The sequence below is a fragment of the Pinus tabuliformis genome, chromosome 9 (genome assembly GCF_031772625.1).
Source record: "Pinus tabuliformis cultivar Carrire ecotype Pingquan chromosome 9, CPIR1, whole genome shotgun sequence".
Lineage (NCBI taxonomy): Eukaryota > Viridiplantae > Streptophyta > Pinopsida > Pinales > Pinaceae > Pinus > Pinus tabuliformis.
The window spans coordinates 888,421,495-888,435,879 of record NC_142307.1 but is presented as its reverse complement, the minus strand read 5'-3'; the positions used below and the strand labels follow the sequence as shown (position 1 = coordinate 888,435,879).

General features: G+C 39.3%; 1 protein-coding gene across 2 annotated transcripts in view; it reads left to right on the top strand.

The window, feature by feature from the left end:
• TPP2 (tripeptidyl peptidase ii) overlaps nt 1–14,385 on the top strand; it is a 531,975-nt gene that overhangs the window by 339,346 nt on the left and 178,244 nt on the right. For both annotated transcript variants that reach the window (XM_089443702.1, XM_089443703.1), the window contains one exon: nt 13,721–13,800. In XM_089443702.1, coding sequence (XP_089299828.1) covers nt 13,721–13,800 — 80 coding nt within the window. The remainder of the gene's footprint in view (nt 1–13,720; nt 13,801–14,385) is intronic.

The window sequence follows — 14,385 nt, the reverse complement described above, 5'->3', positions numbered from 1 at the left end:
TTGTCAGGGACTGTGTCCAACGAGGAGCTGTACAGTTGAGCTACACTCCTACAAGAGAATAGGTGGTGGACATCCTCACCAACGCCCTTGGAAGGACAAAGTTTGACTACTTCAGGGAAAAGATGGGGATGGTAAAGAACCCGTTGCAGTAGCAAAAATAGGAGTGATAACAACACGGATGTAGGAGGAGTTGTAGTGCGGATGCAGTGTTGGGAGAAAGGACCAGCAACAACGTGGATGCAGAGGGAGTTGCAGTGCGGATGCAGTGTTGGGAGAAAGGACCAGCAACAGTGTGGATGCAGACAGAGTTGTTGTACAGATGCAACAATGGCAGTAGTAGTGCCGTGGGCAGCAGTAGATGATGCAACAAAGCAGAGGATGTTGGGTAGTGAGGCTTAGCATCAGCACAGGGACCGATGCTGGATGATCAGGGTGATACTCAGTGAGGAGTATTACTAGAGCACAATCCTCGCTAAGAGGGAGTGTTGATTTGGGGTAGCATCAGCTGTGCTCTAGCCACGAAAATTGGTGGAGAGGCTAAAGCACATGAGATCTCCAATACCTAGAAATGGTTTGGGCAGATTCTAAATAGTTTGGGAGATATTAAAATAATTAATATTTTTAATAGAGTCCCTAAGTCTAAATTGCAGGAAAATAAAATATTAATGTGAATTAATATAAAACTGTGGTAGAAGGGTATAAAAGTCATGGATCAAGCCAGAGTTAATCTTAGTTGTTGATTAGGGACTTAATCTCGGTCGTTGATGTGTAAACCAGAAAAGTATAAGAGGAGGCTTGAGGGTCACTTGGAGGACTGAGAGAGACCAGTCAGTTCAATTTCTGGAGTCGGGTTAGCTGAGAAATTCGAACTAGTGGTCAAGTGAACAGTCAGGAGGCAACACGTACAGAACAGAGCGAAGGGTTCAACCACTAGAGACCAGCACTGAGGCAAGAGTGGCAGATGCAGAGGCAGCAGGAGACTGCGCAGTCACTAGAGGGCCTGCTTGGGTGACGTAGAGAGGCCTAGGGCTGATGTAGTCAAGCAAGGGCTGATGCAGAGTGTATGGGAGCCACACAGAGGTCAGCCAAGCTGACGCTGGGACTAGGAGAAGTGCTGGAGAATTTTTCTCTCTGTGGGTAAGCAAGTTTGGCACCTTGTTGTATTGAAGAATTGCTGAATAATAAAATCCTACCTTGCTGCATTGGTTTTCCCACATTAGGTGTTTCCAGGGACTATTGTCCAAAATATCTGTGTCAATGTGTTGATTCTTGTACATATGTTTGTTTCTGTATTACGGTGTGATATCTGCAACATAATTTATTTTAATGTTTATTGAAGGAATTTCATAAATAACTTATTGAAGAATAAGTAGGATAAGTAAATAAGATATTGCAGTGATAGAATTTTCACACATGTTCTATCTACAATTACTGTCAATGTGATTTATGGTTTTTGAGATTACTGTTGGAAAACGAAATTGGAAATTGTCACTGGGCTGCTAAGGGAACATTGAAGTAATTGTGCTAAGCATAGAAAATACCATTGTTAACTAAAATTAACATGGAATTAGAGCCTAGATAAAGACAAAGCCGAAGCAAGAGACAAAAAAAATCACTAAGAGAGATCTATTGGACAAATGTCAATGGCTTCTACTTTTTACTTCAAGACTGAGGACAAGCTCAATGATAAATCTAACTATCATGCATGGAAGATGACTTTGGACTTGAGGAACGTGAAGTATTGGACTATATGTAGGGAAAAGTGGTGGAACCTCCTTCAAATGCACCGACTGCTGCTAAGAGAACGTATAGAAAAGGTGAGGTGAAAGCAAAGAAAATTTTTGTTGACTGTATTCAAAATCATTATGTTGCCTATATTTCTGATTTGGGATGCAAATCAAATCCTCTTTCTCAAAAACAAGTTGAAGGATATCAAGATGAATAGAGGGGAGTCTATTCGATCCTACTTCATGAGAATAACTCAAATCAAGAATGACTTGCTATCTATTGGAGAAGTTATTTCTGACATGGAGCTCTCTCTCATTGCTCTTGGAGGTCTTCCAAGACCATGGGATGTATTTGTCACTACCATTCTCAACAATGTAAGGATACCTAGTTTTGATGAGTTATTGGCTAGAAGCACTCAAGAGGAAACTAGGCTGATGGAGAGAGACAAACCTTCAAATGGAAATTAATCTATTGCTTTCGGTCAAGAATCCAAGAAAGGATTCAAAGAAGGAAGAAAAGGATGGTGCTACAATTGTAATAGGTTTGACCATTGTGTTAGAGAGTGTCCTCACAAGAAGAATTCTCCAAGGGATGACGACAACATCAACCACAACAATTTGAAAGGCAATGGTAATCAAAGGAACAACAGGTTCAACAAAAAAGGAAAGAGGAATGCTTCCACTGTTTGAAATGTAAATAAATGGTCGACCTCCCAAGGGGACAAGAAATGTCGAGTATGATGGAAGTAATGTTGTAGAAAAATAGGATGAGCTTTATCTTATTTCTGATTTATCTACTGCCTCTCCTTTGGATACGTTGGATCATTGGTTGATTGATAGTGGAGCCTCAAGACACTTCACTAGGTACAAGGAGGCCCTCTCAAATTTGGTTAAAAAGAAGACTAATTTGAAAATCATACTTGGAGATAATGCCACCTACCTCGTGAAAGGGATAGGTAGTGCCACTCTTCACTTAAATCAAGGTCAAACCATTCATCTACAAGAAGTATTGTATGTGTTCGATTTGAGGAAGAACTTGGTGTCTATTTCTGTGATGGAAGATAAAGGCTTCAAGGTAGCATTCATTGATGGAAAGGTATGTATTTGGCAAAGAAACCCTAAAGAGGCATTTACTCTTGGATTTAGGGTGGATGGTCTTTACCAAGTTGGATGAAGTCCATTGGGAGCTTTGGCAAGCAATACTTCTCTTCAATCTGAGCTATGGCATCATAAGCTTGCCCACTTACATTACAAAGGCTTACTTGGGGTAAGGAAGATGGTCACAGGTATGCTCGAGTTTGATATGAACCATGAAGTTGTTTGTCAGGGTTGTGCAGCTGGGAAACTTACAAAGGGACCATTCCCTTCTAGTGAAAGTGAGACAACCAATATTCTCGAATTGGTCCATTTTGAACTATCTAGTATGTTTCCTATAACATCGTTGGGAGGATACTTATATTAGGCAATCTTTGTGGATGACTGCTCTCGCAAAACATGGATCTATTTCGTGAAGAAGGCTGAAGTATTAAAATGGTTATGTTCTTTCAAAACATTGGTAGAAACTCAAACATGGAAGAAGATCAAGATATTAAGGACAGATAATGTAACCGAGTATGAATCAAATGAATTCAGTGACTTTTGTAGAGGGGCTAGCATTAAGAGGGAGAGAATTGTTCCATACACTCCTGAGCAAAATGGCGTAGCTAAAAGGAGTAATCGAACAATCATGGAAGCCACCCATGCCATGCTCCGTTATTAAGGCCTACCAAAGCTTCTTATGGGGAGAAGCTCCCAACACTACTGTTTATGTTCAAAATGGGAGCTCACATCAAGCATTGGATTTCAGGACACCCGAGGAAGCTTTCACTAGTAAGATATCTGATGTTTCTCATTTTAGAATGTTTGGTTGTCTCGTGTACTTTCGTGTGCCTAAAGAGAAAAGAAACAAGTTGGAAGCATCTGGGAAGAATGGTATATTCGTTGGTTACAGTGAAAATTCAAAGGCATATGAGATCTTTGTGCTTGGTCAAAGAGATGTGGAAGTAAGTCATGATGTCACATTTAATGAAGACACTACCCTTGGGAAAGCAAGAAATCTTCCTATTCCAAGAAAGGATGATGATGATGATGCCATTGAAAACAAGATGAACCTCCGACAGATGAGCCTATGCCCGATATTGATGGTCCAATGGATCATATCGATCCACCTCCTGGTGATCCTTCTACCTCAAGGAAAATACCTCTATGGCTCAAAGATACTCTCGAAGATGTTGAAAGACATACTCCTCCAAGAGGGATATTCTGCGAAAGTAAGAAACCAAATAGGTATCAAGGGTACCTGACTGCTATGAGTACTACTGTTCAAGCTGAAGCATGCACGTTCGAAGAAGCTGTAAAGCATCAAGTATGGAAGGATGCTATGAATGAGGAATATGAATCGATCATGAAGAATGATGTCTAGGACGTGGTGCCGAGACTTAGGGACAAGTTTGTGGTCACTTCTAAATGGCTTTACAAAATTAAACATGGAGCTGATGGGAGTGTTGAAAAATATCAGGCCCAAGTTCGTTGCTCGAGGCTTCTCTCAAAAGGAAGGAGTGGACTATGATGAGATATTTGCATCATTTGTCCAATATACCACGATTCGATCTATTATTGCTCTCACGGCCAATTAAGGATCAAGCATACATCAAATGGACGTCAAGACTGTTTTCTTGCATGGCTCGCTTAAGGAGGAATTCTACTTGGAACAACCTCAGGGGTTTGAAGTAGAATATCAAAGGACACATGTATGTAGGTTGAAGAAAGCTCTCTATGGGTTGAAGCAAGCCCTTAGTTCTTGGTATGAGAGGATTGACATTTATCTTGTGAAGCTGGGATTTACAAGGAGCTATGTTGATCCTAACCTATACTTCAAGGTTGAAATGGACATGCCTCTCATTTTGGTCCTTTATGTTGATGATCTCTTTCTGACTGTTGCAGACCCTCTCATTTATCAATGCAAGAGGGAGTTGACTTCCGAGTTCGAGATGAAGGACATAGGATTGATGCACTACCTCCTAGGCCTGGAGGTCTAGAAAAATCCAGGCGAGATTTTTCTTTTTAAAAGAAAATATATTATGAAGCTGCTAGAGAGATGTGGGATGGTGATTTGCAAGTCTGTGTCTACTCCGATGGAACTCAACTTCAAGATATGTGGAAGTGTTGCTAGGCCCTAATTGGCAAACCCTTTCGAGTATCGACAATTTGTGGGGCCTTGATGTTCTTGGTAAACTCCCGTCCAAACATATTCTTCAATGTGAATACTTTGAGTCAATTTATGGTTGCGCCTCATTGCATACATTGGATTGCTACTAAGAATCTCTTGAGATATGTCCGTGGCAGAATCAATTATGGGCTGAGATACATTGCCAAGAATTTGAGGCTTCATGGATATTTGAATGCTAACTGGGCACGCAGTATGGTGGATCGAAAGAGCATGTCTGGATGTTGCTTCTCATCGGGGTTTGCTTCGATTTCTTGGATGAGTAGGAAGCGAAAATTGGTTGCTCTAAGGACCGCCGAGGCCAAATACATTGTAGCTAGTATGGCCTATTATGAAGTTGTATGGTTGAGGAAGCTCTTCAGTGAGCTATTTGCGCACGTGCTGGATACCACCGTGATCTATTGTGATAACCATAGTGGGATTTGCCTTTCAAAGAATCTCATGTTCCACAACTGCTCCAAGCACATTGATATTAGGTACCACTTTATCCAGACATATGGTACATGGGGTGAGTGGTTCACCTTCCCCTATAGGTGCACTGTGTAAAGGGTGAGTGGTTCTCCTTCCTCCCTCGGTGCACTGTGTAAAGGGTGAATGGTTCACCTTCCCTTGTGATACCCATGATGGTTGACATGTGTATAGGCTGAGTGGTTCAGCTTCCCCTATGATTGATGACACATGTATATGTATAGGATGAGTGGTTCACCTTCTCCTATGGCATATGAGCAGGATGAGTGGTTCACCTTCTCCTACAGATGCCGCAACATACATCATACCCTTGTAGTCCGGGATTCATGGGAAGTACCTCTCATCTGGCTAATGAGTTGGGAAAAGAGGATAGAGACCATAGCACTACAGATGGATGCATCATGTACTGCTGTACTTCCTATGTCTAGGATGCATGGTGTTCATCAACTTGATCTGGGATCAAGTCTGATTGGGGTTCTACCCTTGGGCTGAATTTTGTCAGTGGGGAGTGGTAAGGTTTTTTGACTCACTCTCGATCAATTTTTCTTCATTATACCTGTTAGCGCTTGAAATTTCACCTCAGGCTGAGAAAGGCAAACCTCAAGGCAACATCAAACCATTCAGCCTCGTAGCTAGCCCTACGGGGCAGGAGAAGGCTCTCTCCGGTCAATCTCGGTAGATCTTCAAATGGATGAGATGACCAATACGGTAACACTGATATTAGGCTAGTAAACTGATTAGAAAGGTTGATTTGAAGTTTTTAGGGTTTTTGGTGGCAAATTGAGAAAAATGCAATTTTGGGTGAGGGGATTGGACACAGTTTCTGCAGGGGGTTCCTTGGGGCGAGGTAGGAGACAGTATTGATGCCTTTAGTTGATATGGGTGATCAGGAATGAAAGAGGAGGAGCTAAAGAGAGCAAACAATGACTTTGAATTCTCTTTAGACAGTAGAAAACATAGAAATTAAACAAACTTAAAAGCAGAGCATGGCAGGCATGAATTCTTACTTTAACACTTCATTTGTTTAATATGCAGAAGTAAAGAAAGGAGATGAATCACATAAACACACTTACAAGTACATTAAGAAACACACCATCAACACATGAGTCCACAAGAATCCCAAAGAGGACTGCAAAACCCTGGTCTTCCTTAGCCAAAAATTGCAGAGATACAAGTGAAAAATACAATGATAGCTTCTCCCTCAAGAGTCCAACCATGAAAATGAGCAAGAAAATACATAATATAGATGATCTAACCTCTTTCCCTGCCTCCATGGGTCGAGCTCACTATCCTAGGAGCTGTTTCAACCACTTCTAAACTAAGCACTACAAACTAGGTAGTCAAAACAACTTGCCTCTATAAACTTGGAAACCATTTCATTCATTTAATATTTACCCTTTTCATGAATGAATGTTCTAGAAGTGTTACATAAGAGTAAAAGTGTCTAAAAAGTACAATAATTACATCAATGAGGATCACATTTCATCTCCAAAAGTCAAACTGAGTCAAATCTGCGTTTTCTGGGCTGTACAGTGCATTTCTAGACAAAACTGCCTGACAGGTCGCGCCCCCCTGCCTGACGGGTCGTGCACCAGTCCAATGCCCGAACTCGCTCTGTCTTCGCTCCTCTCTCTCAATCACTCTCTCAAACCTCTCTTGCAAGCGTTTAGGATGCACAATGAGAGTGATAGGAGGGAATTTGGGGTTTTTATAAGTTTCATTTGAAAAAATTTCATTCACAAACCCACTTTCTAATGTTTTCTCTTTGACACTTTATAACACTGACTTTTTGGTTTCTTTTGTCCTCAATTTGACTCATTGAGTGCTTTGACTTGATTCTTTTTGCAGGTAGATCATCTGAGGGATCTTGGCAAGGGAACCAGGGTTGCATTTTGTTCGCTGAAGACTTTTGAAATTTCATCACTTATTTACAAAAACTTGGAAAATGACCTTGGCTTTAAAAACAGAGTGTTTAAATCCAAGGTGAAGATTAGCTGTATCAGATAAGAAATCTTGAAGAAACACTTTTACAATCATCCCTCTGGCTTGCTGAATACTCATTGACTTTTCAGACACATGACCTTGTAAACATATTTGACCAAAACCCTAGACCTAGGAAATTGACCTCAAGACAAGATAAGACAAGCTTGAAAGAGTTTAATGACTGAAATGACCTGAACCAGCAATGCCAAGAGGGGTACAACACACCAGCTCCTCCATCAGGGTTATGGCATGCCTAACGGGATGAAAAAATTGACACTGATGAGACACCTACATATGCAAATGCAAAGAGTTTTGATCGCTGATGGAGGGCTTAAGACCGACTCTAACAATACCAGTGTTCAAATAGAGCAAAGATGAGATGCACAGATGGTACATGATGACATGATGGCATGGTACTCTTTAGTTGAGAAGGAGTGTTAAGATTGGCAACTAGGGCCAAATTCCACTTTGGACAACTCATTTGATGGAGATGATGATTGCATTGAATTCCTCTTTTTGCGAGGACGAAAATTGACCTAAAGATCATGAAATTTGGACAAGCAGAAATGTGTTTTCCAATTTATGCCCACACGTGTAAATTGTCAAGGTCAACCCATCATCATGTAGGCTCATGAAACCCAATGGACGTGTCTCTTGACCCTTAACGATTTGTATAAATATAAGAGATTTCCATCCTCATTTGGCACCTCACTCACTCACATTCTTCTCTCTCATCATCTGATTGGTTCGTACAACTTATTGGGCATCTCTTTTCTTCACACGTGTGGCAACAAAAGGACAAATTGCGGGACGAATTATAGGGCCGAAATTTTAGAGACTTGTAGGTTTGACCAAGGTTGACCTGAGTTAGTTTGACCTCTTTTGACTGCAATTTTTTTGCTTGAATTTCATTTTTGGCAAGCTGCATCTTTTGGCATAGTAACTGAGGCATTTTGTTGACTTTTGTAAAAATTTCTCTTTTCCCACCCCGGTTTTCAGTTTCACCTTATTTCTCCCATATAGTTAAATGCCCTTTCCCATATCCATACATTCAACAACTGAAAAAATAAATTTTGCTGAAAACACAAATTCTGGAAATTTTACAGAATGCTGGAAAATGCAGAAATAAAAAATCAGCAGGTACAAACAGCCATTTAACACATTTAAACACAGTGATTTTTGGTCAAGGTGACCCTGGAAAAACCCCCTACAACTCTTGGGGAAAACCAGTTCGAGAGCTCTTTCTTATTTCTGAAAAATGCCTTTTTACAGTGAGAAATATTCAGCAAAAATCAGCAAGCAAATTTTACAACTTATCTCGATTTTTGTGCCACACAACCAACTGGAAAACTGCTGTATGGCTGCTGTATGGATTGTACGGACTGCTGTACAGACCTCGATTTCTGTGCAGAAAATCAGCTGTACGACCCTCGATTTCTGTGCAGAAAATCTGCTGTACGGCCCTTGATTTCTGTGCAGAAAATCTGCTGTACGACCCTCGATTTCTGTGCAGAAAATCAACTGTACGGACGTTGTACGGACTGCTGCACTGTTGTACGGCCTGCTATACGACCTTCTCCTGCTGTACGGCCTGCTCCAAGCTGCTGTAAACTGCCTTGGAATGTGTGCCAAGCTGCTGCCTCCTTCTCCTCCTACTCAGAAATCTCCCTTGCTCTCTTGCTCTCTCTCTCTCTGTCAATCTGCTCATGAAAGAATGAATGACCTTTTCCTCCTTTAATCTAACCCTAAGTGACTTTTGGGTGATCCCTAAATCCAATGGCTGAAATAGATTGAGATCTAGGGCTGAGATTAAATGCTCATTTAAATCTCACTTTCTATTTTTTAATTCACCCCACTTTAATAAAGACCCACTTAGTCATTTATTTCCAAAGTCACTTTTCCTTTTTAATTTTACATTGACTTTATTAAAGTCACTTTAAAATTAGACTTTAGTAACTTTATCACTTAAAGTCACTTTTAAATTAGATTTGACTTTATAAAAATTATAAAGTCACTTTAGGAGAAAAATTAAATTCTTTTGGACACTTTTCCCTAGGCCAAAGATCAAAGCCTTAGGGAACCACCTGTCCTCCGGTACCAAATTTCAACAACTTTGACCGTAGACATATCACAGTGTTCACTGTAGGCCTGACCACAAAGTTTGACCAGCGTTAACCACTATTTTCAAGACTGTTTTGGGCTGACTTTGACCACCTTATCAGGCCGAGTTTGACTGGGTATGACCGAGCTGCTTTGAGGACATTTTGCTACTGCTTTGATAAGCGTTAATTTTTTGGTTAGGGCTGTTGATTGTTGCAGAAAGTTTTAAATTTGACAGGGTTTCTTTAATCATCATTTGGCAAGTCAATTTTGACTTTATTGTACCTTGTCTCTTTGCTGAACATTTGATATAATAATAAGAAGAATTGATCAAAGGGTTTCCCCATCTTGGGGTTTTTCCCTGACATCGGCCAAATCTGGTTTCCTCCTGTCTTGGCTTGTCTTCTGCTTTTATTGTTCATGTTCTATCTATAGTTATTGTCAATGTGATTTATGGTTAATGTGATTGCTATTGGAAAACTAAGTTGGAAACCGTCATTGGGTTGCTAAAGGAACATTAAAGTAATTGTGCTAAGCATAAAACATACCATTGTTAAGTAAAATTAACAATTAAGAACATGATCCAGAAAAACATTAGCACAAGAAGTAGAAGAGGAACACCACCATGAAAAAACCCCAAAAATTTCTTTATTATTCCAGAAAAATATTACAAGAACAAGGCTTGACTTAGAGCTTGTTCACAAAATTTTCATTGTTTACATCCTTATCAAATGAGCAGCAAATAACATCCTTATGTAAAAAAATGAGAGCGTCAATCCCCTCCAAGTAGAAAAACGACTAATCCCCTTGATCCATTGCTTGATCCTTGTCAAAACAATTCGAACCCTTGATCATGTTCTTAATTGTTAAGTAAAATTAACAATTAAGAACATGATCCAGAAAAACATTAGCACAAGAAGTAGAAGAGGAACACCACCATGAATAAACCCCAAAAATTTCTTTATTATTCCAGAAAAATATTACAAGAACAACGCTTGACTTAGAGCTTGTTCACAAAATTTTCATTGTTTACATCCTTATCAAATGAGCAGCAAATAACATCCTTATGTAAAAAAATGAGAGCGTCAATCCCCTCCAAGTAGAAAAACGACTAATCCCCTTGATCCATTGCTTGATCCTTGTCAAAACAATTCAAACCCTTGACAACTGCTGCACAAATCTCTAGAAAAAATCGAGATCCTTGATGTAATATCCCCAAGGACAATTAACAGTGATGAACAAAGCATGCATAGAAAAAATACCCACAAAAATTTCACACAATTAAACATCAAGAAATACACCAAAAACTGCATTTATCTGAGCCATTTTATTATAAATAGGTGGGGTACAACAGAAGCTCAGAATGTATGCACCTAGGCTTGACCAAGGCAAACTAGCAAAGCCCAAATGATGAAATCAGCTGCTCCAACTGCTAGGTAGTTTCCCCCACAAAAGCTCTGCGCTGGTCCTACTAAACTGCTGGGTGCAAAGAATGGTGATTTGAACCTCTTATGTTGCTCAAAAAATTCCTGGAAATTAACTTCAATCTCTTCATTAAGCCACCAAAACCCAAAAAGGGTTTGGCCTATTTCCAACCCCAAAAATTGATCCCAATTTCAGCGTACTCTGTGACTGACTAGTAATTTCAGCCCACTTGAAGAGTCACTTGATTCAACCCTCCAAAATGCTGCAAAATGCAGAGGCTTGTCTGCTCCAGAAAACTCCCCAATTCCCCAACTCACATTTGCCCCAATGGTCACCCTTCTAGCTTCCATGTGTGCCTAGACAAGCCCCCTGTGCAGGACGGTTGCTTCGCTCCAACAAAACTCCTCCCGGATTTGGCTGATCTCTCCCTAATAAAATCAAGCAAATAGTGGTAAGACTCCCCCAGAAACCTCAGCCAAATTTCTGCTCTATGCTGGCCTCTCCAAAGAATTCGTACTCCCCAACTGTGCCTTGGAAACTGCCATGAAACCACCATGAAATTGTTTGAAACGGATGCTGAAGAGGCTCACAAGGAAAATCAACCTCCTTGCTTGCGTTGACACTCAAAGTCCACCGAAGCAAGGGTTGAGAAACTCGCTTGAGAATCTCGGTTGCAGACTTGGCTAAATAGCTCAAGCATGCTGGGTGCAAGTAAATGTTAAATTGTCAAAAGCCCCTATAGCTGCCATCCTCCTTCTATTTATAATTCCCCCCTTGTCTCCTCATGGGGGTCCCTCCATCTAATCTTTCAGCCTCCTCACCTTAGCAATTCGACTTCTCTCCAAGGGGGGTGGCCCCCACATTCAACTAAACAAGTAATATTGACCTCCCTTAAGTATTTCCTTCAAAAATACGTGGGTCCCTCACAATAGCGAAAAATGCAAAATTGTGAGTCTTCTTAGCAAAATTTATTTTAGGAAGGGACATGAAACTTGATGGGTGTGCTGGATGGACCAATCTTTGACTTCTGGGTGGTTTTGGACCACTGGAGAATGTTCAAAAAAAAAAAAGAATTCTCGAAATTCCCTCATTCAAAATAATTATGTGGACCAAAAATTCGATTTCCTTGAGAAAATTATTCTTTCTGGCCCAACGAATTTTCTGAGGGGGACTTTTTGCCTTGAAATGTGACCTTTCTCATAGTTTTGACTTGATTATGTTTGGGAAAGTCATCAATAATATTTTGATAATTTTTCCACTTGGAGAGAATTTAATTTTCTCATTTTTATTTTTGACAAATTTCCAGCTTAATTATTTAGACAATTTTCATTGGAAAATAAAATAAATGACTCAAGAGGGGATTTATACATATTTTCCACCCTCAAATTGGGTCTAAAAGTATTTAGGCGATGATGTCTAATTATGATTAATCATCCACCTAAAATATTCCTAGACAACACTTTTCTTCATCTAAAATATTACATAGACATCCCATTAGAAGGGGAATTTTAGAATTAGAACATGACCTGTAGACTCAACCAAATTCTGCGACACAAGAGTGATGATCTAGTATGATAATTTACATAGACTCGATAACACCAGGACTCACTTAAGACCTTACCATCGAGCCCCACTCTAGCTTTGGGGTATGTGTGGGAGAAAAACTCTGCCAATTATAAGTGTTAGAAAACGTGAAGAATTGGCGGAGGGTGAAAAACTCCCTAGAGTGAAACTCTTTGCTAAGAATCAAAGACTTACCTAGATGTTTTTAGATGGCTTCATAGTCATATTAGAATCATTTTTACAAGAAGGGCCCACAGGGCTGCAAAATTTGGGATTACAATGACAAATTGGAAGCTGCATGATGATGATGACTTTGAAAAAAACCTTCATCTGCTGACATGTACTCTGCATCTTGGGGTAGTTTACGCATGTGTGGTCAACAGGACCATTGGTATGACTGCTATGGGAAATATATCTAGTAGGCTCATATATCAATCAAATTCTTCAGTTTTCATAAAGGTTAAAATATATACTATTTGTCAGAAACTAGAATTGAATGTTGAGACTTTCTTATTGTGTGGAAGTTTCTGTGAAATGGATTAGAAAGTAACCAGAAGCAGTTGATGGGGCTATAATGAGTGACCAAAAATAATCTTGTCACAATGCAGTAAAAAATTTGAACAGAAACCATATCAAGCAAAGCAACATTGGTTTCTGGAGATCTGTGTTCAGTAGTCATTGACGCCTTATGTTTGGGACCTTAAGTTCTTATAATATTACGTTGATAGATACTACAAATGACTAACAGTAATTGAATTTGGAATCCGTTAATTATGCGTGCTTTGCTTGGATTATTCCTTTTAGAAAATTTGATGACAAAAACCAGTCTAATCTTGGAAGTGTTTACACATCTGTTTGCTCCTTTTCATATCTCAGTTATGATTTGTTGTTCATGCCCTCTTAAAAGTGAAATCCATTTAGGGCTTTAGGTTAAGTGTACTTAAATATACATATCTAAAGAGACATGCATAAAATTTGTATTAGTATTATTTTTTGAGTGTTGTCTATCTTGGAGAAGTGGAAGATTGATCTTATTCAATTATATAATTTTTGTTGCGTTGTCTATCTTGCAAGAGTGGATGGTTATGTATATTACACGGTGCTCATATTTTGCCATGAGTTTTAACATATTGAACTTATATCTTGAGTATGTTTTCAATAAAGTAGTTCACTTGTTTTTGTTTTTTAGCACGTGTTGGCAATGGGAGATGCTTACCCAAAATCTGTGAAGCTTTCGAAGGGTGACTATAATTTGCGTATTTTTCTCAGGTAATGTTGTTCTACTTAGAAATTCCTTTCTATGGATGATATTTATTTGTGGATGTGTCGTATGCTAATGCTTATAAAAAAAGGGGAAATATCTCCTCTATGGCCTAGATAACTTCAATAGATAACTATAGCAATAATTGTGATCTATGTTAATGGCAGTTATAATGTTTGAAATCAAAAAATTATAAAGTTCTCCGGAATGCAAACTGAGCTATGTAACTCAAAAAGTCTAACATATTAATAAAGGGAATAACCTTCTAGCATGACTCGTTTGTTGCATGTCAGCATAGAGATAGGAAAAGTTAGAAAAGAGGAGGAATATGACTATGATTGGGAGATATGCCATGCTTGATATACTTGCTAAGCTCGATAAGTAAATTGATTTTTCTTCAAAAGGTAGGTACACATTCACAATCTCAACTTTTGCATTTATACCATGGCTGTAATCCATCAAAAACAGCTAGAGGTAATCACTTATTCAGATAACATTCTTATCAGTTTTTTTTTTTCTGAAAATACATTTTTTGTCAACCATTACTGATGGGCTACTTAAAATACCTTTCACCATTCATCATTCTAGCCAGG